At 35.8% G+C, this 25,871-nt stretch overlaps 1 protein-coding gene across 6 annotated transcripts in view; it reads right to left on the reverse strand.

Moving 5' to 3' along the window:
* The window catches only part of CDIN1 (CDAN1 interacting nuclease 1), a 208,342-nt gene that overhangs the window by 144,752 nt on the left and 37,719 nt on the right, over window positions 1-25,871 (reverse strand). For all 6 annotated transcript variants that reach the window (XM_001503635.6, XM_023620455.2, XM_070272349.1 and 3 more), the window contains exons 2-4: window positions 9,380-9,425; window positions 8,426-8,490; window positions 1,679-1,739 (exon numbers count right to left, since the gene is read on the reverse strand). In XM_001503635.6, the coding sequence (XP_001503685.1) occupies window positions 1,679-1,739; window positions 8,426-8,490; window positions 9,380-9,425 (172 nt within the window). The remainder of the gene's footprint in view (window positions 1-1,678; window positions 1,740-8,425; window positions 8,491-9,379; window positions 9,426-25,871) is intronic.

The raw sequence follows: 25,871 nt of genomic DNA on the forward strand, positions 1-25,871 counted from the left end.
ATAAAAATGGCAGCTTGGTTGTTTAGAAGCCATAATCTGGCACCAGTCATTCCAAAATTCCCCTAATGCATTAGTAGTCTCTCACTATCTCTGTAATAAACTGAAGCCAAGGGAGAGGAATACTGTTTAAATAGCTATTTATTTTCTTTAGTTAAATATTGCTATATATTCATAGTAAATAACAGATTTATTGATGTAGGAGAAAATGCGTTGGTAGGTTAAAATTTTCCATATTACTAGAAGATGGAATTTGAGGTCAGCCAAATAAGCTAAGCTCAACAGAAATATACATTAAAAATTCAAATGAATATAAATTGCTACTATGGTAAAACTTAGGTCATCAACATCATCATCTGTAAAAATGAGTACCATATTTGCATCACATTCTTTCCAGATACTGTATCTAGAATGCTGTTAGCTCACTGTTCTTTTTCATAAGGGACAATCACTAAATTCCTAGTTATAGCTCAGACACCTCAAGTTGATAATAGTATCGACTCATAATAAACAAGTCTGGAGACATTTAAAAACCACCTTGCTCTAGAAAGAGAAAAAAAGAATAAAAGACAAGTTTTGCTGGGAGGAGGAGAGAAATGCATTCTATACGTTAACTATCCTATCAGACTGTGTAGACATTGCCTAGACTATTAAAACCTTCTAGTAACTGATAGGTGATTGCTCATTTGCTGACTGTAGTGGTGTAGAGGAGACAGAAGCAGTGAGAGAAGCCATCCGTCCTTGCTAATATAACATGTAGAACTTGCTGCTACTGCAACACTTAATGCTCACAGTACCAAGTCATCTTTAATGCAAACACACATTTTCTGCCTTGCTTCTATGTTTTCCATTATAATGCAACACAAAAACAGTGTACATTTCATTCTATCCCTATGAGGTTTGCATAAGCAGTTCCAAGTCAGACTAAATATTGTATTGCTCTTATTACAGTGGATAAATATTTTAAAGTTTAGGAATTAAATATTTTATTTTTTCGGTAGGCTCTCTGCAACTATTATGAACTTTTTACAGCTTCTTCATTCATGGGAAATCTTTAGGGTTTCCTTTTTTAAATGTATGACTATTATTTGTTTCTCCAAACAGAAGCAGATCAGAGTTAACAAATAAGTTCAATAAATCACTCTATACTTCGTGTTAATAAGAACAGCATGTTTCTTCATATAAAGAAAGAGACTTTTCTACAAGGCATGTATCTTTTATTTTAATAAAAGTTTGCTCACAAAAAACAAAAACGAATCAAGTGAATGTTACATCTTTAAGTATACAATTTCTCTCTTCATTTTTATAATAGTTAGCATAGACTTTCTTGGCATACATCTCTTTACCTGACACAGGTATTTCTCAAACTAAATTAAGACAACACACCCAAAGAGCGTGTCCTGAGCTGTTTGGTTGAAATTTCCCACAAAATAAGAAACTAAGAAGCTGTTTATACATTTGCCTTAAAAGAAGCAGACTAATTATGTTAACTGATTTATTAATATATGAAGTTCTTTGTCCAATTATTAAAAGTACAAAGAGACCAGAGAGCAATTTAAATGTCTAATGCATCTCAAAATCTTTTTTTGTTTAAGGTTAATTATAATTCTAAGCAAAGCGACTCTGGACAGGCCCCTCAGGTTTTACATAAGTCTAAATAAAATAATAACAATACCATTACCTCATTGGCCAGCTCCAAGAGCACTGGGGCAGCTCCATTTTTCCCCACTCCATTCAGGTACCTAGACAAGACAAAGCCAAGTGGTAATGCCGTGACAAGAAAAGGCCAGCATAGACTTGTCAGCATCCCCTGTGTGTACACGTTTCTCCTGGGCAAACGCCACGCTCAACTCTAGTTAAAGTGTGCTACTGTCACAGGAAAGCGTCAAAGGAAAAAGGACAACAAAAACAACTTACCTCAAAACCACGGACAACTAACTAACCGAACTGGGGGCAGGAGGGGTGAGCACACCTGTCTCCCTTGTTTTCACCTCCTAACATGTAACGTGAACACAGAGGGGATTTCGAAAAGAACTATCCCTATCACCCGGGCTTGATCTGTAACACACCCATGTCATGGAAAGGAAATAAGTTTACGCTTATGGTTTGAAAAAAGCACCCATGTACCCATATCATCTTTTTATTTACTATTGTTTCATAGGGTTGGGTGACACCTTATTAAGAAAAAAATGGAACAGATGTCATCATGGGGTCTGCACACCTTTAATAGGCAACACAAGTCATCATCTTATCTGCCCTGGATTTCTGTCAAAACCTCCAGCTCTCCTCATCCTCTAACCCCACGAAAAAGAAAAAACCCACAAAGAAAAAACAAAAACTTCCCAATCGATCCCAGACATAGAAGCTGAAGTGATTTTTTTTAAACAAAAATTTGAATGTACCATTCTCCTCCTTAAAACATGTCAAAGGCCCCACATTAAATCTCAAGATCAAATTATAACCACTTAACAGCTCTTGTAAGGTTCTTCATCATCAGGTTCCTACCCACTCGACTTGGCCAGCCTCATCTCTAGTCACTGATCCCCACTCCCACATTCACCTGGAGAACTCATGATTCAGCTTATATGTCACCCTCTTCAATCCACCACAAGCCAGAGTAAGTTAAGTTTCCCTCATGTGCAATCGAGGAGGCCCTTGCATATCTCTCCATCACTTAAGACAGCATATTGTATCTGTCTAGTTACTTGTCCATCTCAAACCCAGCTCCCACTATAAGGCTGAAAGCTCCATGAGGGTAGAAGAATTGTATTTTATTCAATTTATTATGCCTAGCACAGTTCTTGGCTTACAACAAGTGATTATACTACACATATATATTTTTCTTTAATAAACGAGTAGTGACATAATTTTTAAAAGCCAAATCGGACAAGAAAACAAAATTAGACATGGACATTTTCTCTACAGTACAGTGCTTGAGTGAAGAAATTAACGATATTCGTTTTATAGTAAAAATCAAAGTCAACGATGAGGTCTATAGAACTGCCAGAAGCAGATCCGAAATTACATTATTTCACAATTATGCTTATAATGATGTACGATTGTCCTTTAAATAAAGTGGAACAAAAGCAAATTATTCAAGACGGAGAGAGTCTCAGGATCAATGTAACTTCAAAGTAATTCTAACAAGTCCATTTTCCATATAATGGGGTCTTTCTTGAATAAATTGTCTAGGAATCTAACAGGGAAACAAGTACTTTCAGGAGCAAGAACGAAAGAAATACAAGGCAAGTGTGGTTTAGAGAAAGGCCCATGAGAAATAAGTCAGCTAAGAACCTCACGTCAACTTACACTTCCATGCCCTGATAGGCCTGCTCAAGGAATAACCCATCAGTTCAGTCAAGCTGACCAACTAGTCGATTGTTTGTAACCATTGAAAGTGCACATTCATTAAGGGTTCAGATTCGAGTCTGAGTAGTTAATCTATACTGCTGTTAGATTATCTTTACAACTTTCTACTCAACATTCATTTATCCCACAAACATTTCTGAGGGCTAAATATGTGATGGGCCTTATTCCAGGTTCTGAAGAATCAGCAGGGAACAAAACTTCCATGGTTCCCGTCATCACAGAGATGGCATTACAGTGGAGAGACAGACAATAAAAAGACAGAGAAATAAATGATACGCGCTATGATAAAATGTAAACTTAGACGGTTGCTCAGGAAGCCCGTCTCTAAGGAAGTGATACTTGAGCAGAGACTTGTAAGAAGGAAAGCTACAAGTCATGGGGGGAAGAAAATCCTCAGCAAGAGAACTCTAAGTGCCATGTCAGGAACGTGCCTGGGGTGTCTGAGGACCAGGAAAGGCTCTATATGACCAGAGAAGAGCTTGTGAGAGCTGATTGGAAATAACAAAAGAGAGTGGTTACACCCAGACCACTGCCTGTGCCAGAGAACTGTTGTTTGAGTCAAAATGACGTGGTTTCATGGAAACATTGCATCAATCATTGTCCTGGTAATGACCAATGGAATACTTCTATTAAGTTTAAAGAAACAGGAGATGGTCAAACAATAATAATAATCCACTATATCTATATAGTCTATATAATATTTGAAGCATGTCCACAGTTAATACAGCGGGAATTCCTAATTATGGGCTTGATAAAGTTTCCCAGTTGGTCATATAAAGAAACCAAACCCCAGGGTACCCATGAAACCCATCTGTGCTCTCTTAGCTGGGAAACAGTAAAGCTCTGAAATGGAACCCTAATCTCCAAGGTCTACTGAGATGCCTTTATATGTTGAAAAGGGTAGACCTGCTTCTAAGTAGATTTATTCCCCAATTTGTTTCCCAACTATATGCTAACACTTCAGAAGTGCTAGGGAAAAGAAATTAAGATAAAATTAATTAGAAGTTGTATTTGTCATTTCTGGGAACTTTGGTTGTCCCCTGTATCAAGTGACAGATCGGGTTTATTCAAGTTTCTAGATATGCAATTAAAGGGGTATGTTAATTACAGAAAATATTCAGTAAGGACATAATGGGAAATTCCTAATGCTACCCTTCTCTGCATCCTCCAAGCATCTTGTGCACACTTACAGCATAGACTTTTCCCACAGTTAATGGTTTGTTTTTCTCTCCAACTGGCCTGGGAGCTCCTTGGCTACACAAAGCAATGCTAAACCTTCATCCAACAGATTCTTAGCAAAGATTCGAATTATGATTGGGATATAAGGATGGGATCCTGACACTACATTAAGGTGACCTGGGCTATCTTCCTAATACCTATTTGAAAATTAAAAGTACTTTGGCACAGAAGCTGTATGTCATCCTCCAGCTTTGCCACAGGAGGATTAAGAAACCACCCTTAAAGGATCTTCATAGAAGGTCCATTTTACGCTGAGTATGAAAGATCCATTAGCATCTAAGATTAAAGTATGTACAGATTTTAAATAGAAGGCAAAGTTATTTGATCTTTAATATTTTCAGAATAACAACAATGGCAAAGCTTCAAAAATCTACCAAAATTCTACACTAAGCTTAAATCTGAACACCACATTTGTTGATTCCACCTCTAAAATCTCTGGAAGCCGTCTCCACGTATGCAGCTGTTTCCCCACGAAACAGAGCACTTGAGGGCAGGTCCTGCGTCTAATTCACATTTGTATGCTTGGTTCCTAGCATAGTAGATGGGACATAGCGAGTGCAGAGCAAATTGTGCTAATTAAACAAAAAAGTGGTTCAAATTTTCAGCAACTATTTTTATCACATAATGTCAATAACATATGTGAATTAACCTTTTTTCCATGTGAACATCTGAATGAAATTCAGTTCATCTGATTCTCTAAAGCTAATAAAGCAGGCCTGCAGACAGCGTGTGGTGGAAAAGGGAGGAGATGAGAGACAGTACTTCTGAACTTTGCTATTGATGGGGACCTGCAAATCTAACCAACTTCTGAATGTGTCTGTGTGTGTGCACACATGTGCATGTGCACCAATTTAGAGGAACTTACATTTTACCAAGTACATTTCCTGTTTGGAAATAAAATGCCATTAGCACGGGGGAAAGAATAGAGTGTTGTTTTCAAAATGAACACTCAAGCTATCTATACATACACAACATGAAGAACTGAGGAAATTTCCTCAGGAATTCAAAAGCTTGAGAAACGTTTTCTACTGATATTTGGATACTTTGAAGTTTCAGTTAAGCATGATGGGATCACATTGTGGATTATATGGTTTTAAATGCAGACTTCAAATCCTGAATTGAGACCATCTCAATGCTAGCAAGAATGCAGAGACACAGGAATTCTCTGATATTGCTAGTAGGAAACCATTACAACCTTTCTGGACAATAATTCGGCAATATATAATACAATCTTTAAATGCTCATTGTTTGTACCAGTAATTACATATATAGAAATATTAAGAAACTAACCAAAATGCAAAGACTTAAGTACCAAAATGTTTATCACAGTATTATTTATAATATCAGATCATTGGAAACATATATGTTCAACAGAGGAATAATTTAGTAAATTGTGATACTTTCATATGATGCAGTAATGCAATCAATAAAATGTATACAAAAAGCTTTCTATGAAATAATATTACATTATATACATTTTTCCAAGTACAAAATTCAGGATTCACAATTGCATATACAATAGGACCTCATCTACATAAAAATGGATTGGCAAACAACTACCATGAAAAATATCACAGAATTATCATTGCCAAAAATAATCCTGGGTGCCACAATTATGGACAAACCATTCATTCCTTTTTTATACCATCACAAATGTGCTTATTTTTCACAATAGGGTGTTACTTTTATAAGAGAAAAGAAATTTTTTTAATTGTTAATATTATCAAACTGCTTAAACATGTTTTGATATAATACAATTTGCCTTTATTCTAATCAGCTGGAAAAAAAAATCTTCTAAGGCCAATTTACCTTAGAAAATACAGGGACATTCAACCGGACATTTAGAACAAGAAGCCTGTGAGGTCAATCCATCTGAAAGGTAGCAACACGGCCCATCTCCCAGCGCAAAGTGCAGGGCAGAAAGTCAGGGAGCAGGACGGAAAAGGAAGAAACGGTCCAATTGCCTTCCTATTAGTCCGTACATTACAGCCTAACTTCACGTTTTTGTTTCAAATGTCGTGACTCTTCAGAATAACTGAGATTTTCACATTTAAATAAATTTAAAGAAATACAAATACATTTTCTGTATTCTCATTATTACCCACGCAGCTGTTCATCAGTGAGTAACCATACTTAAAGGAAAGATTTTTATTTCTGGCCTAAACTACCCAGATAATCCAATAAAGTATATCCATACTTCAATAATTAACTATACCTTTTAATGAAACTAAGATACTAAAAAGCAGCAGTTGGAGATCTTAGAAATCATCTAATTAAAACCGCCTTTTTACAATGAGGAAAATGATTATCAAAGGGCAGCCCCATGGCCTGTTAGTGGATCTCCCAATTTCTAGGAAATGCTCGATTTTCCTTTGCTTATGCTAACAAGGCTTTAAAATCCGGACATAGAACTATACCTTCTTATGATGCCCTAAAACCATAATTTTTACAAACAAGAGCGTATTTTTTGATATGTAAATAACCAGTCTTTCTTTGGAGGATCAGGATGCCAAAGCAGTTGGCTTCACAGCACTTCATGGGCCATTCTCAATTTTTGATATATGATTTAGGTTATAACTTTAATTTAAATGTGAATTTCACGGAGGAGATTATGACTTTTGAATAAATCAATTCAAACTTTACAGAGACTTGCTTAGAGAAGAATTCTCCTAGAAACAAAAGTGCGTGTGTGTGTATGTGTGTGTGTGTGGTGTGTGTGTTTATCTTTCTTTAACAGACACTACTACTGAAAACTCAACATGTCTTTTATCATATATGACATAGTGAATAATTTTTTAAAAATCTAACTGCAATAACTTTTCAATAAACACTTCTCGATTCTTAAAAAAATGACTTTACAGAAACATGACACCAATATTTTATCTATATATTCATTTCATTCATAAAATTTTCACACATAAAAATCATTCGTCTAAAATCAGTAGTGTCACTTTCACCACAGGTTGATCTGTCAATCTTAAATATAATAATTTAAGAGCATATTTTAAACAGTTTTTCTTTGCAATATGTCCTTGAAATATTTAAAAAAACCAACCAATAATTTCTAACGCAAACCATTACCATTTACTGTTATAAATTATTCAGTCATACTACAAAGACAATAAAATTTTTTGAATTTCTTTTAAAAGGAGCTATTTTAAAGACTCTGTTTTAGAACAGAGGTTGAAAACTATTTATAATAAATTAGGCTGAAATTAAAATATTCCCTGGACACTATGTTCTTATTTAATACTCAAATTTTCTTTTTAAAATACAAAACCTTTTAAAAAATGTGACAGTTGTACATTATTATATATCTTCATATGTCCTTACTTGATATGTCTTTTTTTATTTCTAAAATGCCTAACCCAATACTTAAAATGCAAAATACAACTGAACCAAAATTCAATTTTATTTTCTAATATATTTTTCAATTTGCTGATCTAAATAAGAAATAAATGAAAATTGGTTTGAGAACTTTCACACATACATGTAGATGTATGTACGTATGAACATATGCATCTACACAAGATATGCATTTGCAATAATTTTCAAGTAGCCAACTGAGATTTCATAATACTGGAATGATTTCTTACATGGTATGAGTACACACACTTAATCAAGACAGTCTCATCATCTTCTTTGAACAAAGCACTTGAGAAATCATTCAAAACTATACTTGAAGTCTTAAATAGCAGACTTAAAATAAAATGCTTTGAAATATTACATAGAAAATTAATTTCATAATCTAATTTATTCATAATTATTATTACAATTAATAGGTACTATGATACCCTCTAGTGGGGCAGGCAGGTCATACCTCTGGTAATAACTTTCAATCGCTTCTGAAGTATGATGCTTGGCATGTGTTCTTTTAATATGTTTCTGAAACAAAACAAAAAAGATGTTTATGTTGTGTCACAGAGGAGGTTCAAGAACAGGAACGACATATTACTTGATCCCAACATCTAGCACATAGGGCAAACTAAATAATAGTTCGGAGATTTGGGTAGGGGTAGGTCTTTTTTCCTTCTGTTCTATGAACCTATGCATTTTAATCTCCACTGCTTGGCTGGGACATCTTCACACTGTACCACAAGGTACAGTATATATGTAAAAGCCAACAGGGTCATAGTAATTGAATCTAAATAAGTTTGCTTAGGGTTGCAGAGGGCAAAGAAAAACTTGTTCCCTCTTTCAACCTTCATATTAATTTTCCCTCAATTCAATTCCATCTCAGTCCTCTGTACTCTAGTTTTACAATCCAATTGCCATTTTTAACCAGGAAGAACATTGCTTAAAAACAACTTATTTGAAAACTACAAAAAGTAATTCCATAGAGACTTGCCACTTGACTGACACCTGTCATCTCATGATAAATGACTCCATTTTCTGCCTCTCTTGCCTTCTGCCACTCCAGCAATGGTCATTTATCATCATCTCTGTCAGCAATGGAAAGCGGCACTGACAGTGCAAGTCAGCAAACATTTAGCACATGGAACCACGCAACACAGGGAAATTATTATTGTCAGAATAATAATGGTTTAGCATAATTTATTACAGGTCCACCAAATAAGCAAAGGCTAGATGTTATTAGACAGATGGATGGGTAGGCTTGGCAGGCCTCCACTGAGACGCAGGCGGTGCTTGATGTGGAAAGGAGAACATCCTCCAACCCAATCAGAGAGCTGGCAGTTCAATTACAAAGAAATAAAGGGACATTCATCATTCAATTAGGCACCTGTCAACCCTCACAAAGGAGAAAACTTCTAACCTGGTACTCCTGGGAGAAGATGCTCAGCAGAGTGGCCTGCGATTGACTGGAACAAATAAAAGAAGGACAAAGTTAATTACTGGAGTGCACGGCAAGGAAACAAAAGAGAAAGGAGCTTCAAAGGTAGGCCTGCTGCCCTGTAATCTAACAGAACATGAAAACAAGTGTGGAAAAGTTGTTCCAGATGAACACCTCAAACAAAGGCTTCCTGCTGTGAGGTCAAGGAGAGAAAAAAAGGGAAAGGGGAAACTACGGAGGGTCTCAAAGCAAACTATGATATGAGTTGGATTTTTAAACTTTAGAATGACTGTAAATCATATCTGTAGTATACAGTGATGTTAAAAGGGACCAAAAGAAGGCAGGGTTTATTTCCATTAATAAATGAGAGCATTAAATCCCATAAATAGTAGAAATGAAAACACAGAGTTCATTCATTGGAAACATCCTGAAATTTATTTTGTTAGCAGACAGGTATCCTATTCTGTAGCTATCTCAGATTCAGGGGGAAAAACTTCGTTCTTCACAAGAAGCAGCACAGCGACCACTGGAACATTCCCACTGATAACTGGCATGCTTTCACAGCAGGAAGTTGAGGTCCTTGGAGTGTGTCATTCTCCAAGACTGCCATAAGCCTTATTCATCTAAGATGGCATGCAATGTCAAACACCTGGCAGTGAAGAAACCTGGAAAACATTCTTCCCAAGTGGGAATATTCCTCTCACAATTGTTAACATTTAGAAATGGAATGGAACTTTCTTTTTCCTCTAAAAAGCAATCAATACTCTACTGCTACTCTTTTTGATTGCTCTCTGTAGATATAGCTACCTTATCATATCTTGAAAACAATTCATTATTTCTGATGTTATTTTCCTACCAAATGCTATCTGAACAAATTACAGTGTTAATAATTTGACTTTTATAGTACACCAAAGCACTGTGAATAATTAAATTTTTTTCTATTCATGAATGAAACCTCTTAAGCTCACCAAAGGTAATTTGGGGAGTATGAAATAAAAACCACGACAACATATCTCTTCACTCACTGTCTCAGTGTTGTCATCTTCTGCAGTCCATCATAGATTTGGCTTCTAACTCCCTTTCCACTCTTATCAGATTACAAAAGAGTAGGTTAAAAAAAAAAATACCATCAACGTTTACCAAGGAAAACTGATAATTACTAAAGGGCTATTTTAATAATTCAGAAATACTGAGAAATTATTGAATACAATTATTAATTCATTATAACCCATTTTTTTCAATTTCCAAACACCTTGGAAAGAGCCACTGTTATACATAAAATCATCCTATTATGCCTAATTTGCCTGAGCTTCACATACAAATCACATAACCCAGTAGGGTTGCTAACAACCGTCTTCTGAAAAAAAATCGCAAAATTAAACCCAAACCTGTATAAACTACTTAATAAGTCAATATGTTCGACATTTATGTGCAATAAATGGACCCCTCCTCATTGCACAGCAAAATATATTTAACTATTTAACGATAGACAAAAATGTCAGTCTCTGTACCAAAAAATATGATGGAAATAAATGTGCTTGTAATGTGCAAATCAGGGACCAATGACTAATGAGGAGGAAACTAAAATGTGAATAAAAGACAAGTATAATTGGAGCCAGCCCTGGATGCCTAGTGGTTAAAGTTCAGCACTCTCCGCTTTGGCAGCCCAGGTTTGGTTCCCGGGCATGGAACCACATCACTCGTCTGTCAGTAGCCATGCTATGGCAGCAGCTCACATAGAAGAACCAGAAGGACTTACAACTAGCATAGACAACTACGTACTCAGGCTTTGGAGAGGGAAAGGGAAAAAAAGGAGGAAGATTGGCAACAGATGTTACTTCAGGGAGAATCTTTTGCAGCAAAAGAAGAGTAGAATTATAGATGCCCAGAATGGTAAGCCTAAAGGACAGTTGGAGAAATAAGTCCAGGAATAAATAGGTCAACGTGAGAAGTTGGTCAGGAGTCCTAAGGGTACCAAATAAACAGTAGGAGATAATGTCTTTAGCTAAGAAAATGTCTTTAAACTGCTTAAGATTCAATTCAGCCAAAACTGTGGACAGAACCTATGAGCAACCCATTTTCTCAGTGGCCAAGTGGGTTAGACAGAAGATCCTAGCTTACATTGGAGGTAAAAACTGGCTAGACATAAGAAGAGAAAATGACTTACTTAACATGCTAACAACAGAAAGACAGACCTGGGTCCAAAATGCTTTGGATTTGGTTGACAAGACAAAGCTGTAGAGAACTAAACGACCTCCACTAGGTCGTCTGCCAGCCACCTATCTGTTCCTGCATGTGCTAAGCTTACAGAAAGTGTTCTGAACAAGCCTCACACCATAAACAGCAGGAAAGTAGTTTTAGTGCAACCAAGACATTGACTCTGGTGTACATTATTTGTTACTTTCTTTCAATGCGTTAAATTTGAGAAGGATACCAAAGGGAAAAACTGGCCAGGGGAGAGTGGAGCAATCATGATTTCAAGGGTATAGCTCTGAAGAACTCACGCCTCTGCCCTTCCCCCACAGCAATTTCCCCCAGGGTTTGTTTCAATTGGCTAGAAGCCACAGAAGTTAGGTATAAATTCAATATTCACTAGGTTCACAAGGAATATGGTTTCTAACTAAAGAGGAGGGGAGAAAAAGACTCCGCACAAGGTCTATCTTGAACACCAGAGGCAGTCTGTAGCATTCAGAGTATCTACAATGGCCCAAGGTCATGGGTATGCGGAAACACGTCATCAAAACAAAAAATGAAATGAGGTGGACAGGCATTGACTTAGAGGAAACTTTCAACATATACACACAAAAAAGCAAAAATTAGAACACTGTCAGGTCTTCACAGATTTTTTAGGGATCTAGTGAAGTAAATCACACCCTGAATCCTCACATATTTCAAGACTGCACTGGCTTTGGAGCAAATATGTGTCATTTAGTGTATAAATTTACATATTCAAAAGTATAGGCACTTAATGTGCACAAATGCCCAAGATGTATTATTAAAATCTCTTCAAAAATCAGTTTCATGTTTTTTCCCATGCTACTCTCCCAGATTAAGCTCCTCACCCTGCAGCTGTCTGAGAAAAGAAGAGCATGCCAGTGGATCCCTGGAATGGCAATGTAAAACCTTGCCCGAGTCGTGTAACAAATAGCTATATGGAGCAGCAGCAGGCATGTTGTAGCATGGGGAAACAAACATGAGGACAAAGCCCACACACTGAGGACAGTGGTACTGAAGATGGAAGAGCCCAGGACCTTAAGGAAGCTGACAAACTGCTCCAGAGACCATGAATTGAACTGACCAGCCACCATACTTCTTTTGAGTAATAATACATGTCTTTCCTTTCTTTATTTTTTTTACCCTCAAAAACAAAGAAATAAAACTATGCAGGTTTTTATGTGCGCTGATAAGGAGGAGACGCGGCGGAGGCAGGGCTCTGAGACAGGATGCTCCATTGCAAAGGTGCATATACGGGTTACAATCCCTGAAAGGGGCTGTTCATTTTTACACTTTCTAATTCTCTTTTTAGCTGGCAGCTACTATACTTGGCTTCCCTAAAATTGTTGCTCTGTCACTGTGTCACTAAATTGATGTGCCTAGAAATCATAAATTGGTGTGTGTGTATGATTTTTCTAGTCAGATTTTAAACATTTATGGGGTACTATTTACCCTCATTTTATATTGCATTCAAGACTATTCAAATGCCAGGTACATAAACGGGTAACAAACCAGCTCCCCATATAACATTTAACTTAACAAGTCCCCAAACCCATCCAGCTAAGCTACTCAGTAACCTGAAGGTTATTCGAGAAAATGAACATCGGAGGGTTGGATGGGGGCAGTACAGCAGAGCTCAGCACAGACTTAACTGCAAGGCAACTTTCAACCGAGGAGGAGGTCCTTGTGTGCCCAGGTGGAGACCTACAACAAGCAGGATCTTAAGGAAGAAAAGAACACACTTTATCATCTCCCATCTTCCTTACCGAACCTCTGAAAAAGACCATAAATAGGTAAATACTATTATTTAATTTTCAAGCTCCTTTTGCTACAGAATCCAAGCAGCTTAAACGTCTGTACTCTTCAGGGCTCAAAATTCTCTGAGCAAAATGAATATTATTTCTGGGACTCGGGAAGCAGTAAACCAATTAAAGGGAGATAAACAAGACACTCCCACAATGCGTTAAGTTTGGAGACCTTGCAATTACAAGGTACAACCTCTCTAAATCTATGAAAGAACACAATGGAACACTGGCTCTATGTGGGTAATTCTGAGTGCTGGTCAAGGAAGGTGTTCTATGAAAGCAATGCATCTACCCTCCCTCACTCCCTCCCCCCTCCCCCACCTGCACACAAACTTGAAACATAGAGCCTATTTTTCCCCTCTAAAATCAAAACTAGGGGCCGGTCCGGTGGCACAGCGGTTAAGTGCACATGCTGCGCTTCTCGGTGGCCCGGGGTTCGCTGGTTCGGATCCCGGGTACGGACATGGCAGCCCGCTTGGCACCATGCTGTGGTAGGCGTCCGACATATAAAGTAGAGGAAGACGGGCACAGATGTTAGCTCAGGGCCAGGCTTCCTCAGCAAAAAAGAAGAGGACTGGCAGCAGGTGTTAGCTCAGGGCTAATCTTCCTCAAAAAAAAAAAAAAATCAAAACAGAATTCGATAAGACAACAAGACTTACTACAACTTCACCACTAACTTTACTTTTTTTTTTTTCCCAGGAACATACATGTGAAATGTAAAGAATCTGGAGAGAGATTACTGGGACTCTGGAAATTACTAGGAGGGGAGGGGGAAGGAAAAATATTTAAACCAAATTCAAGAAATAGAGAAAAATGTACCCATCGTACCTCCCCTCCATTTCTTCTCTTCCCAATTGACAATTTCATATCGAGGATGCTCACTACATTTCATGCCTAATCATAGCAAATATTCTTATAAATGACTATATAGATAGCGGCATTAAGCTTAGTAGTAATCAATTATCCAAAAAAATTCCTAAAAGCTACAGTTGTTATATGTATGAAAAAAAAACGGTTACTATCCCAGTAACTAATCTTGCTGGCAAACTGAAATCACATCCAAAACAGCTTACAAGAGCTAAGGTTTACATGAACACCTACTGTGTGCTAGACACTGCACTGAGCACTTCGTTTTACCCTCACAACAACCCTCTGAGGTAGGTACTTATTTTAAAGGTGGAGAAATGAAGGAAGACAAGTTAATAAAACACACAATTAAAGAGCTACGTAAGCGGCAGAGCTGGGAATCAAAACCCAGATTCAAAGAGGGCAAATCCTAAGAGTTCTCAACACAGGAAGAAAATTTTTTCCCTTTTTTTCTTTCTTTTCCTTCTATTGTATCTACATGAGAAGACGGATGTTAGCCAAACCCATCTTTTGTGCTAATGATTTCACAATATATGTAAATCAATCATCATGCTATATGTCTTATACACTGATGTACGTCAATTATTTCTCAATAAAACTGGAAAATTAAATAAATGAAAATCCAGATCCAATTCCAAAACCCAAACTCTTAATCACAAAGCTAATTTGCCTTTCTAACAGTTCCCCAAAATCGGTTCTGCATGTCCTGTGTACTAATACCTCGGGTTTGAGCATTTATTGATGTTATATTACACTCCAAACAACCCGAAAAGGTAGGCATTTTTGTTTTTTTGATAGAAAATTGAAACCACAGGAAGTCAAGCGATTTGATCAAATTCCATGGCCTTTGTTAATATTCTCTTTTTTTAAAAAAAAAACAAATTGCAGTTTTCCTTCAATTAGCTACATAAAAATGCTGTCTTTTTTCAGGTTGAAATATAAAGGAATATTGACTGTAGGAAACAATCAAGGATTAAAAAACTCGTGGATAATTTTCATTATTCTCCCTGCAGTTGAGGCATATTTTGTTAATAACCACACCATTGCCTCAAGTGTCTCTGTCTGACTACGTATGTGTCTTTTGCTCAAATGCTATATACTGCATTTAAAGCAGCTTTGAATTCTTCCCTGAACAACACAGGTATAAATAACCCAATCAATCTTTCTAAACAGGACCACACCTCTTTCAAGTGTTAATTTTATCAAATAATATTTAACAACAAGTTTCCCAGTTATAAAATAGAACACATTCTGTGTAAAACACAGAAGTGTCCATTGTTGGCATTCTGGTGTATACCCTTCCTGCATTTTTACTTTGTGTCAGGGGGAGGGGGGGAGCGGTGTCTAGACATACACATAAACAGTTTAAAAACCGAGTGTTCTAAGGATACTTTTCTGTAACATGCCTTCATAAGATGTTAACATTTATCCATGCCATTACCTATTACTCTTTTTAAGTTATTTTTACTGTGAATAAGATACATTTTTTAAAAACATGAAAAAATATACAGTCCAACAAATTAATACATAAAAATTGAAACTGTGAAATTACTTAGATCAACAAATAGAACACTGCCAGCACCCTAGAAGGCAGCCTATCTAATCACCATCCCTTCCTTATTACAAATGAACCTGATCTTTATGTTAATTGCCTTTTTGCTTTTCTTTATGGTTTTACCACCCGTATCTGTATCCCTAGGTTCTATAGGTCGGCTTTGTCTGTTTGTAAACTTTGCATTAATGGAACCACAATGCGTGCTCCTTTGTATCTGGTTTCTTTCACTCAACAATATGTCTGTGAGACATACTGTTAATTTAAGTGCATTTAACTAATTTTCATTGCTATATAGTATATTCTATTCTATAAAAATACGCCACATTTATCTATCCCATTATTGATGGATGTTTGAACGGTTCCCAGTCTTTTACCAGTGAGAATAAGACTGCTGTGAATATTCCTGCATACCTCTCCTGGTGCACATGTGCATACATTTCTGATGGATATAAATGTAAGAGTGGAAGTCTGGGTCATCTGATGCGTAAATCTCTGGCTTCAGTGGAGACTGCCAAAGAATTTTTCAAAGTGTTTATAAGAATGCTAAACTCTCAGCAACACTAACAGAGAGTTCCCATTGCTGTACATTCTCATTACTTTCTCCTAGTCCATGGCTTGCCTTTTCATTTCCTTTGTGATGCCTTTTGAAGTGCAGAAGGTTTTAATTTTGATTAAGTCTAATGTATGAATTCTTTAATTTTATTATTGGTACTTTTTGTGTGTCTTGTCTAAGAAATCTTTGCATACCCACAGCCATGAAGATATTTTCTTTTAGAAGCTTAATAATGTTAGCTTCTACATTTAGACCTTATGATCTATCTTGGGTTAATTCTGTGCATTGAGACAGGGGTTGCACTAGACTTTCTTTCTGTTATTTTCATACAAATATCCAGTTGATCACACACCATTTGCCTATTGAATTATCTTGTTGCCTAAGAGGAACCCAAATATCCCAGGTCTATTTTGGTACTTCCAAATCTGTTCCACTAATTTATATGTTTATCTTCACACAGATACCACACAGTTTTGATTACTATAGCTAAACCATGTATATTTAATGTAAGGTCTGATAGATTTAGGTTTAATTCTATTATTTTATTAAATGCTAATTGTCTTACCCACTATAAATTCCTTTTTTCTCTTTCTTGTCTTCTTTTCAATTGATTTAATATTTATTCATTATTTTCCCTCCAGAAACCTGAAAGTTATACACTCTTTTACTAATCTTTTAATGATTATCCTATATAACCACATATCTCAATTTATCAAAATTTATTATTAATTGGTGATTAATTGTTGCTTGTAAAATACAAAAACTTTTCAATGCTTTCTACAGTTCTCTCCTCCTGACATATGACATAACTGACATTGTTTTAATTCTGCATAAGTCTTAAAATTCACAAGACATTGCTATTGTTTTATACAGTCTCTTTTCATTCAGATATACCCACATACACACCATTTCACTGCTACTCTTTCCTTCCTTTTCCACTCTTCTATCTGGAATAACCATCTTTTAATAATTCCATCCCTGCACATGTGTTGGTGATGTCAAATTTCGGCTCTTTTCAATGATAATGTGTCTCATTTCTCTACCTGATTTAAGATTTTCTTTTTAATCTTTAGTTTCTAGCAGTTTTTACTCTGGTATTTAGTAAACTTCTTCTTAGACTCTGTTGGATTCCTTAAATATGTGGCTGGACACCTTTTATCATTTGGGGAATATTCTCAATCATTATTTCTTCAAACACTGCTTTAGCACTCTCTCTCCTCCTGAAACTCCAAATGTATGTTAGCCCTCCCTACAGTATCTTCTATCTCTCACTCCCTTTTCATATGTTCCACATTTTTGGCATTCTTTGTTATTCCATGTTATAGTCTGGGTATTTTCTTCTTATCTATCTTCTAGTTCACTAATTCTCTCTTCAGTAATATCTAATTTGCTGTTAAATCCACCCACTGAGTTTAATCCATCTAATTCCAGTTATTGTATTTTTCGCTTGTACATTTTCTATTTAATTCTTCTTCAAATAAGTTCTCTGCAGAATGTTTCAATTTTTTTAACTCCTTCAATAAGTACAATTACGAAAAATTCTGTTTAGTAGTTCCAATAAGTGCAGTCCCTTTGAGTCTATTTCTACAGTTGCCACTGTCCCATTCATGTTGTCATGTCTCCTTATGTGACTAGGTATCTCTCATTATGTGTACTACTACTTAAAAAACTGCTTTAAAAATAATTTGAAGACTAAAATGATGTTATCTTTCTTCAGAGAGGATTCTGTTTGATTCTGGGACCACTAGGGGTCCAGGATCACCTTAGTCCAATTTCTGGCATTAATTTTTGGGGCCAACGAGGTAAATTTGAAGCTGAAATAAAATCCTGTAGAACTGCTTTACTTTCAGTTCACATTTTCTAGTAGGGTCCTTTAGGGTCCCACCCCAAAGGCTGGGACATCTACAAGATCTCTCACCTTTATTACCTTGGCCTCTAGCCCTATAAGCTATCAAAAGTTCTGCTCAGGACTTGATAAGACTCCATCTGATGAAAGGGTAATTAAATTAGAATTCAATGATTAAAAAGTGAGTCCCCTTAAAACCCTTATTTTCAGAAACTAAAAATATATTGCTAAATAACCCATAGATTAAAGAGGAAATCACAATGGAAATAACAAAAATACTTAAAATTGACCAATGACAATGGTATGTATCAACAGTTGTGGGAAATTTATTGCATTAATTGGATATGAGGGAAAAAGGAAAGGAACTGACTTTATTCTAGGAGGTTCCAGCAAACTGGAGATCCTAGCAAACAAAATTAAACAGTTAGAGAAATAAGAGAATCAAGAAGAAAAGAAACAAATAAAACCCTCCTTATTTGCAGATAAAATGGCTTTCTAGACATTTTATATACATTTTAGACAAGAGAATCCATAAACAAACTTTTTAAAAACTAGTAAGAGATCTCAAAAAGGTACCTGGATATAAGATTAACATAAAAAATCAATAGAATTGTTATAAATCAGTAATATTCAATTAGAAAATGGAATAGAAGAATAGATCTCATTCAGAATAAAAACTATAAAGTACTTAGAAATATATTTAGCAAAAATATGTACAACCTTTGAAGAAAGTTATAAAACATTACTGAAGAGCATAAAAGAGTTCCTGACTAAATGAAGAGATGAGACGTTTTTACAAAGAGAAGTATCATGGATGGAAAGATAGCATTAATAAAATTGTCAATTCTCTACAAATTAATCTATAATTTTAATAAAAATGCAACCAAATTTACAACAGAGTTTTCTGGTAGAACATGATAAATTTATATTAAAATCCACGAAGAAGAACACATGGTCAGGAATAGTTAATAAATTCTGAAAAGCAAAAACAAAGTAGAGAACTTACTCTACCAGATATCACCATGGGTAAATTTCAAAAAGATACTATTTATCAAAATAAAAAGCATGTTACAGAATTGTATCTACATTTGATACTATTTATATAAACCATAAGAACAGCAAAATATAGTTATATTTTTTGTTAATGGACACATATGGATGTAATAAATACATGAAGCTGATAAGCTCTGAACTCAAGACAATGGTTACCTCAGGTGAAGGAGAAGAGGAAAGAAATCAGCCGTACAGTCAAATTTTCTTAAAAACAAAAATCTGAAGGGGAAAGGAACTGTAGAATGGTGTCAGGATATTTCATTTCTGTAAAAGTAAAAAGCTTTACAGAAGCAAATATAAACAGAGGTGGATTCAAAGAGTTCATTATTATTCTCTATTCTTTTCTATATGTGTGCTATATTTCATAATAAAATTAAGTGGAAGTGAAAAAATGGAAATTATCAAAGAGGAGTTGGATAAATAGATCTTTAAGATTCTTTTCTGCTCTAAATTCAGCCCTATTCTAAATGTTCTGATTTAATTAGAGTCTTAAGTACCTACGCTTCTTTCCTTTCTAATTAAATTTAGGTATTAACTTTTTAGAATGAGCCATAACATAAATCATATACAAAAGTAAGAAGACTAGGTGGCAGACACTTAATTTTGCTTGCAAGACCAGACATCTGGTCATTTTTCTCTAAAGAAATCCCAATAACTTCAACACAATATATAAATAATAGATACATTTGTAAGAAATGTTTATCAATTCTTTCTTCCTACAACGATTTCTTCTGATTTCGTTCTCTGTTTAATAAATCAGATTAAACTACATTATAAGAAGTCCTTAAATGTAGTAATTTTATTACAATTGTCAAAAAGAGACAGCAAGAGAAAGTTAACAGATAATAATAGTCTGATAACAATAGCCTGTATGTGAAGATATTTATAATCTTTCCCTTTTTGGTTAAAATTCAACTTTCTTCCAACTCTGCATAGAATATTAGCTCATATATCTTCCATCATCTCTCCTCTGGCTATTCCTCACTTACTTCCAAGCATCTTTCTGTCTTCCTAAGCCACAACCTGCCTACCTCTCAAACTATTGTCCATCACTGTTTCTCTTTACTACCAAATGTCTTTGCCTAGAAGGCATGTGGTTCCATAAATTCTATTCAGCCCCCAGCTCCCTGGCAATCTCACTTCTGCCCTCCCATGCCTTAATGAAACAAAGGTCACAAAGACTTCCTCACTACCAACCCCCAAAGACATACTTCTTTTCTCAGCTGACCTTATTGCAACATTTTGCACCTTTGGGTATGCTCCTTTTCTTAAAAATCTTTCCTCCTATGAATTCCATGGCACTATTTTCTAATAATTCTCCTCCTACCCTGCCAGCCACTTATCCTTCTCTCTCACTGGCTGATTACCCTCTTCCTTGGCGTTTCCCAGGGAGGTCTCATCAACCCTTTTCTCCTTTCCCTCTACGTGTTCACATGGGTGACAGCACACCCTGTTGTGTTCCCAATAACTATTTCCATAACTCCCAAATATATATTTCCAGCCTCCACCTCTACTCAGAATACCAGCCTCAATTTTATAGCTATGTATGGGACATTTTACCTACTTGGCCACAAGTATGTTACAATCAAATTTACCACCATCCTCCTTTCCCAGAAACATTTCATACTCACCCTCCCTCAAATCAATTATTTCCATAACACATTTTGCCTGAGCTAGAAATCTCTGGGTCATTCTTGATTCTTTCTCCTTCACACCTGGAATATCTAACCAGTCACCAAGTCTTGTTAATTCTGCCATCAAAAGTCTTTCACACCTGTCCCTCCTCCTCTATACTACTAAATAGCTTCCTGAGTCACTTTCCTTGCTTCCTGTCTCTCCATCCTTTAATCCAACCTCCAATTCACCAACAATGCTTCTAAAATACACATCTGATTATGTTACCCTCTTGCTTTGGAAATACCATGAGGTGTCTACTCCCTACAGAATGAAGTTCAAACTCATGAGCAAAGCACTTGAGGCCTTTGTCAACCTAGCTTCCAGCCTCTTCCTTTTAGTCTCCCACAACTCTTTCACACCTTCAATCCCCCAAGCAGTTCATACTGTAATCCCATCACATCACTATAAATTACCATGTTCTTTCCAGAGTCTAGAATGCTCTTCTCTCTTTATTCTACTTGGAGAACTTCTATTCTTTAGAGTACTAATTGGACTCAGAATACTCCTATATATCATGCTATCACTATTAAATCAAGTTATTTTAGTGAAATGAATATTTCAAGAGATGAGATATCATAGGATTTTTAGCCCAAGCTTCTCATTTTAGAAATGACAAAAGTAAAGGTCATAGTGATGAAATGATTTGCTCAAGGTTACACAAAGCATTATTTTACACTAGGTACAGGTAAATCAAAGAATAATAACAATAATAAGTTGTGCTATAAGCAGGAAGTACTGGAATCATACTTTGCTATGTCATTTTAACAGATGGGAATATCACATATTTTTAATGCAGTTTTATTATTTCAGTAGTCATGTGTTTATGACCAATGTGTATAAATTAAACCATAAATACAAATAAAAAAGTAAAATACATTAGAATATAAGTTATATCACCAAGAGTCCCCAAACCCCCAAGTTCCTACTTACCACTAAAAGATGCAATAAATGGGAGATCAAAATTATGAACTTTTTTCCTCTATGACAGTCCTTTTTTCCTACTATAAATGCAAAATTTTAAATGTGACCTCACAATAAGGAAAGTGATTATTTTTCCAGGTAGTGTATCATTCCCCCTTATTTATGACCATTTTCAGTCCTTCAGAATACTAGTTTTTTCTTACAAATTTCTGGTAGACATCTTTATGTATTTCACAATTATTTTGTAAACAATAGGGAGCATCAAAAGTTGTATTGTCAAGGAAGCACAAACAGGAACTACTGTCTCTATTCTTCAGGTGTTTAAAATCTAATTGGAAAAATCACAATATTTCTAAGTCTCAGTTTCAACATCTGTACTGAGATCCATGACTTTAGAATCCATTTTCATCTTGAAAGTTCTATGAAATCCATTTTCATCTTGAAAATTCTATGATTTTTATCAGTTCTATAACTCCAAGATATAGCTATTAAATTTCCCTCTGCTTACAGTCCTAAAACTTTTAAATACAGTTTATCAGAAAACTGTGGCTTGGTCCTACTAGTAATGACTTGTAATCACGTTGACACTGGATAGTTCTGTGTGGGCCTAACACAGCAGGTCTATTCTAGGTCAACAGATAGAGTGATTAAATTGTTTATTAAGACTCCTAGGCATTTAAAGTAATCAGACTAAAGAGAGAGAACATGGAGGAAAATAATTAACTCCTTTCATTCACCATTGATTATAAGGTACCACCTCCCCCAACAGAGGTTAAATACCAACCTTATGAGTCTAACACCATAACTATTTCACTATTTGATACAAGACTGAACACAGATATTTAATAAAAGAGCCACCAGATCCGTACCCCCCATACCTAAAAGGTTGATTTAAAAAAACATATATACATATATATAATATAATATTCAATCTCACAATTCTTCAAGTATTAAAAGAGTTCCTTTAGGAGGTCTCTGCCTTGAACTAGGGAATCCCAGGAAAAGAGACAAGTAGGTCATGAGGACCTATAAGGGCCCCTTGCCTCTTTGCAGCAACTTCCAATGAATGATTTGTTTGGCTGTCAAGAGTTTTATTGTAGTGGTCGATGTTAAGGAAAATAGCAGTCATCCTTCTTCTGAAAATGAGTTTAGTTTCAAAAGGGTTCAAAATACAAAATGAGATGTGAGAGAAGAGTGTCGATTTTTATTAAAATGACAAAATCACTTCTCTAAGAAACATTGCTCAGCATAATTTAGTAGGCAATCTATGATATTAACCATGAACGGGATGAGGTAACTGTTACCACTAACCAATAATCATTATCTTTCTACTCCATTGTATCGTTTTTGGCTTTTCATCTGCAAAAGCCTTAGACACAAAATAGTATCAAATAACATTGTTAGTTTTTCCTTAGTAATACCCAGTGCTAAAAAGATTACCAATTCTGATCCACTTCAGACAGTTTTCTTAAAACAGCTGTTTATCAAAAGATTGAGAAATTTCACTTTCCCAAGTCTTTATCTTGAAGATAAAAATTTACTACTTCCTCCTGTAGCCTAAGACTTTGGTTTCCTATGGCTGCTGTACAAATTACAAGGTGATGGTATTTCAAGGAGAGACCTTTGGGAAACAATTAGGGTCATGTGGGTGGGGCTCTCCTGAGGGGATTAGTGGCTTTATAAGGAGAGGAAGAGAGAGAGAGATCACTCTCTGAAGGCTGGCACCAAGGAAAAGCCCTCCACAAACCAGGAATAGTCCTCAGTAGGATCTGATCATGCTGGCACTCTGCTCTCAAACTTCCAGCCTCCAGAACTGTGAGAAAATAAACGTGTGTTGTTTAGGTCATCTAGTCAATGGTATTTTGTTATGGCAGCCCAAAATGAATTAGACACTGAGGGTGCTTTCACTATAGGCCATACTTCGAAAGCTGATGATTAATCACTCCTCCAATATTCCCAGCTAGCTAATTACTTCTTTAAGTTTTAGAGCTCTCTCTTGAGTTCTTTCCTAACTCTGAGCCTCTTTCTTGGGATGTAGAGACTAAAAACTTACACAGAAAACCAAATTTACGCCCGAATCAGCTTACTTATTACATATACTGAGTTTTTTGAAGCAATCTGATTTTACTCCATGGTGTCCAATATTTTTTTCCCTGGATTTCAAATATCTTCTAGCTTTGTTTATACAGAAAATGCCTTGAATGGACCTCTTTTCTCAAGGAATTCTTCAGTTTATGAAATCCTGCTAGAATATCAAGTTATTCTGCCAAATCTGCATCATCATAAATAACTGAGTGAACATCTAAAGACTAATTCAATTCTGTGACCATAATGCTACTAGTTTATGTCTAATAAATACAATTACTTTTGCAAGCGTCTTACAGAGTCAAACAGTTTAGAATATTGTTTAAAAATCATTTAAACACTTCCTTATTCTTTTCTTGCACAAAAATACGTATTCTGCCCTCCTAATCTTTCTTAATAGGTCACAGAGACCTTATATAAAACCAGTAAAAATGATTGGCCATTTGCTTTATAAATGTTATAATTCTAAAGATCGAGCTACCATTTTACTGCTTTTTTCGCCAAATAAATTTTCAGTTATATTAACATAATAGTATCAATAATCTCACTCTTTCTCTTTTATCCCCTACTCCCAACCCCCAGTTACCAAACAGATACTTTTCAGTTAAAAGTTTAACAAGGAAATGCAAGAATTGGCATAAAAGTAACTTCCTGAATGCTTAGCGATTTTATACAGCCTCGGTAGTGTTCTTATGAGGTCAAGCAAACTATTTGAAGCTTCAGGTGCTATATTTTCCCTACTACATTAGTTTCAAAAAACTGTAGATTTTCAGTCTTCTCTAAAAACATCGTCACCATCATGATATGGACTATAACTATTCTGCAACCACCCTACTTTAATAATAAATCCTGGGAATATTAAAGCAACAAATGGAATACCTCAAAATGCATTAAGCTCTTCTCTTATTAAACACAAAATTTTAACTCTTACCACAAGCCTTTCATTCTTAATTCACAATCAAATCATTTTGGCAGTTAATCTCAGCACTTAATGTCATTCACTCCAATAAAACCAATCTTAAATGGTTGTAAATGCCTTCTTGACTTCTCTGTGCCTTAAGAAAAACCAGAGGATGAGCAGAGATGGAATTCGGTCACTAAGACTATGCACAACACAATCACGCTTTATTAAACACTAAACTTTTGCTAGAATGTCCTATTTTTAAACTTTCCCCATTTCTGTTGAACTCATCCAATAAATAGGCACTCAACAATACCTACTGTCACGGTGATCACGGTGATTGGTGATGACAAAGACAGTAATGTTGGTGGAGAGCTTCTTAGGCACCAGGCACTGTTTTATTTAATTATCATCACAATAATAATAAAAGTAGTAGTATTATTTAAGAAACAAAAGGGGGGGGTAAAGTATCTTGTTGAAATTACAGCCAGCATGTGAATACATGCTGTCTACATGCATATGCATGCAATTTGGCCTCAAATTCTACATTGTTAATACTGCATCCAATGATAAAACAAATTTACTTTTAAGAAATAGTACTCCAATATGACAAGATTCTTAGTTGTAAACAATTTAATCTACTCACTCTAATTTTGACAAAAAAGGGAAGTTACTCACAGAATCTCCTGCAGGACCAGAAAGTCAGGCTCAGAGGCCTTGTAACCAAGATCAATGCCCAAACCACACCAGAGAAGTGTTTCGTTAAACACTACAGCCACCTCCATAATTCTGTCCAGAGCGCTAAGAGTTCCACCACTGGGGCCTCCAACAACTGGTCCCCCCACTGCACCGCTTGCCAAAAGAATGGATCCTGCACTCAAAGGCTTCCACCTCATCACCATTAAAGTTCAACTCAGCAGATGTGAATTCATCACCCAGTAAAGTTAATGTGCAACCACTGGCAGTAAATGAATACGTTTTTTAGCTATAATTTGAA

Source organism: Equus caballus, chromosome 1, assembly GCF_041296265.1.
Source record: "Equus caballus isolate H_3958 breed thoroughbred chromosome 1, TB-T2T, whole genome shotgun sequence".
NCBI lineage: Eukaryota > Metazoa > Chordata > Mammalia > Perissodactyla > Equidae > Equus > Equus caballus.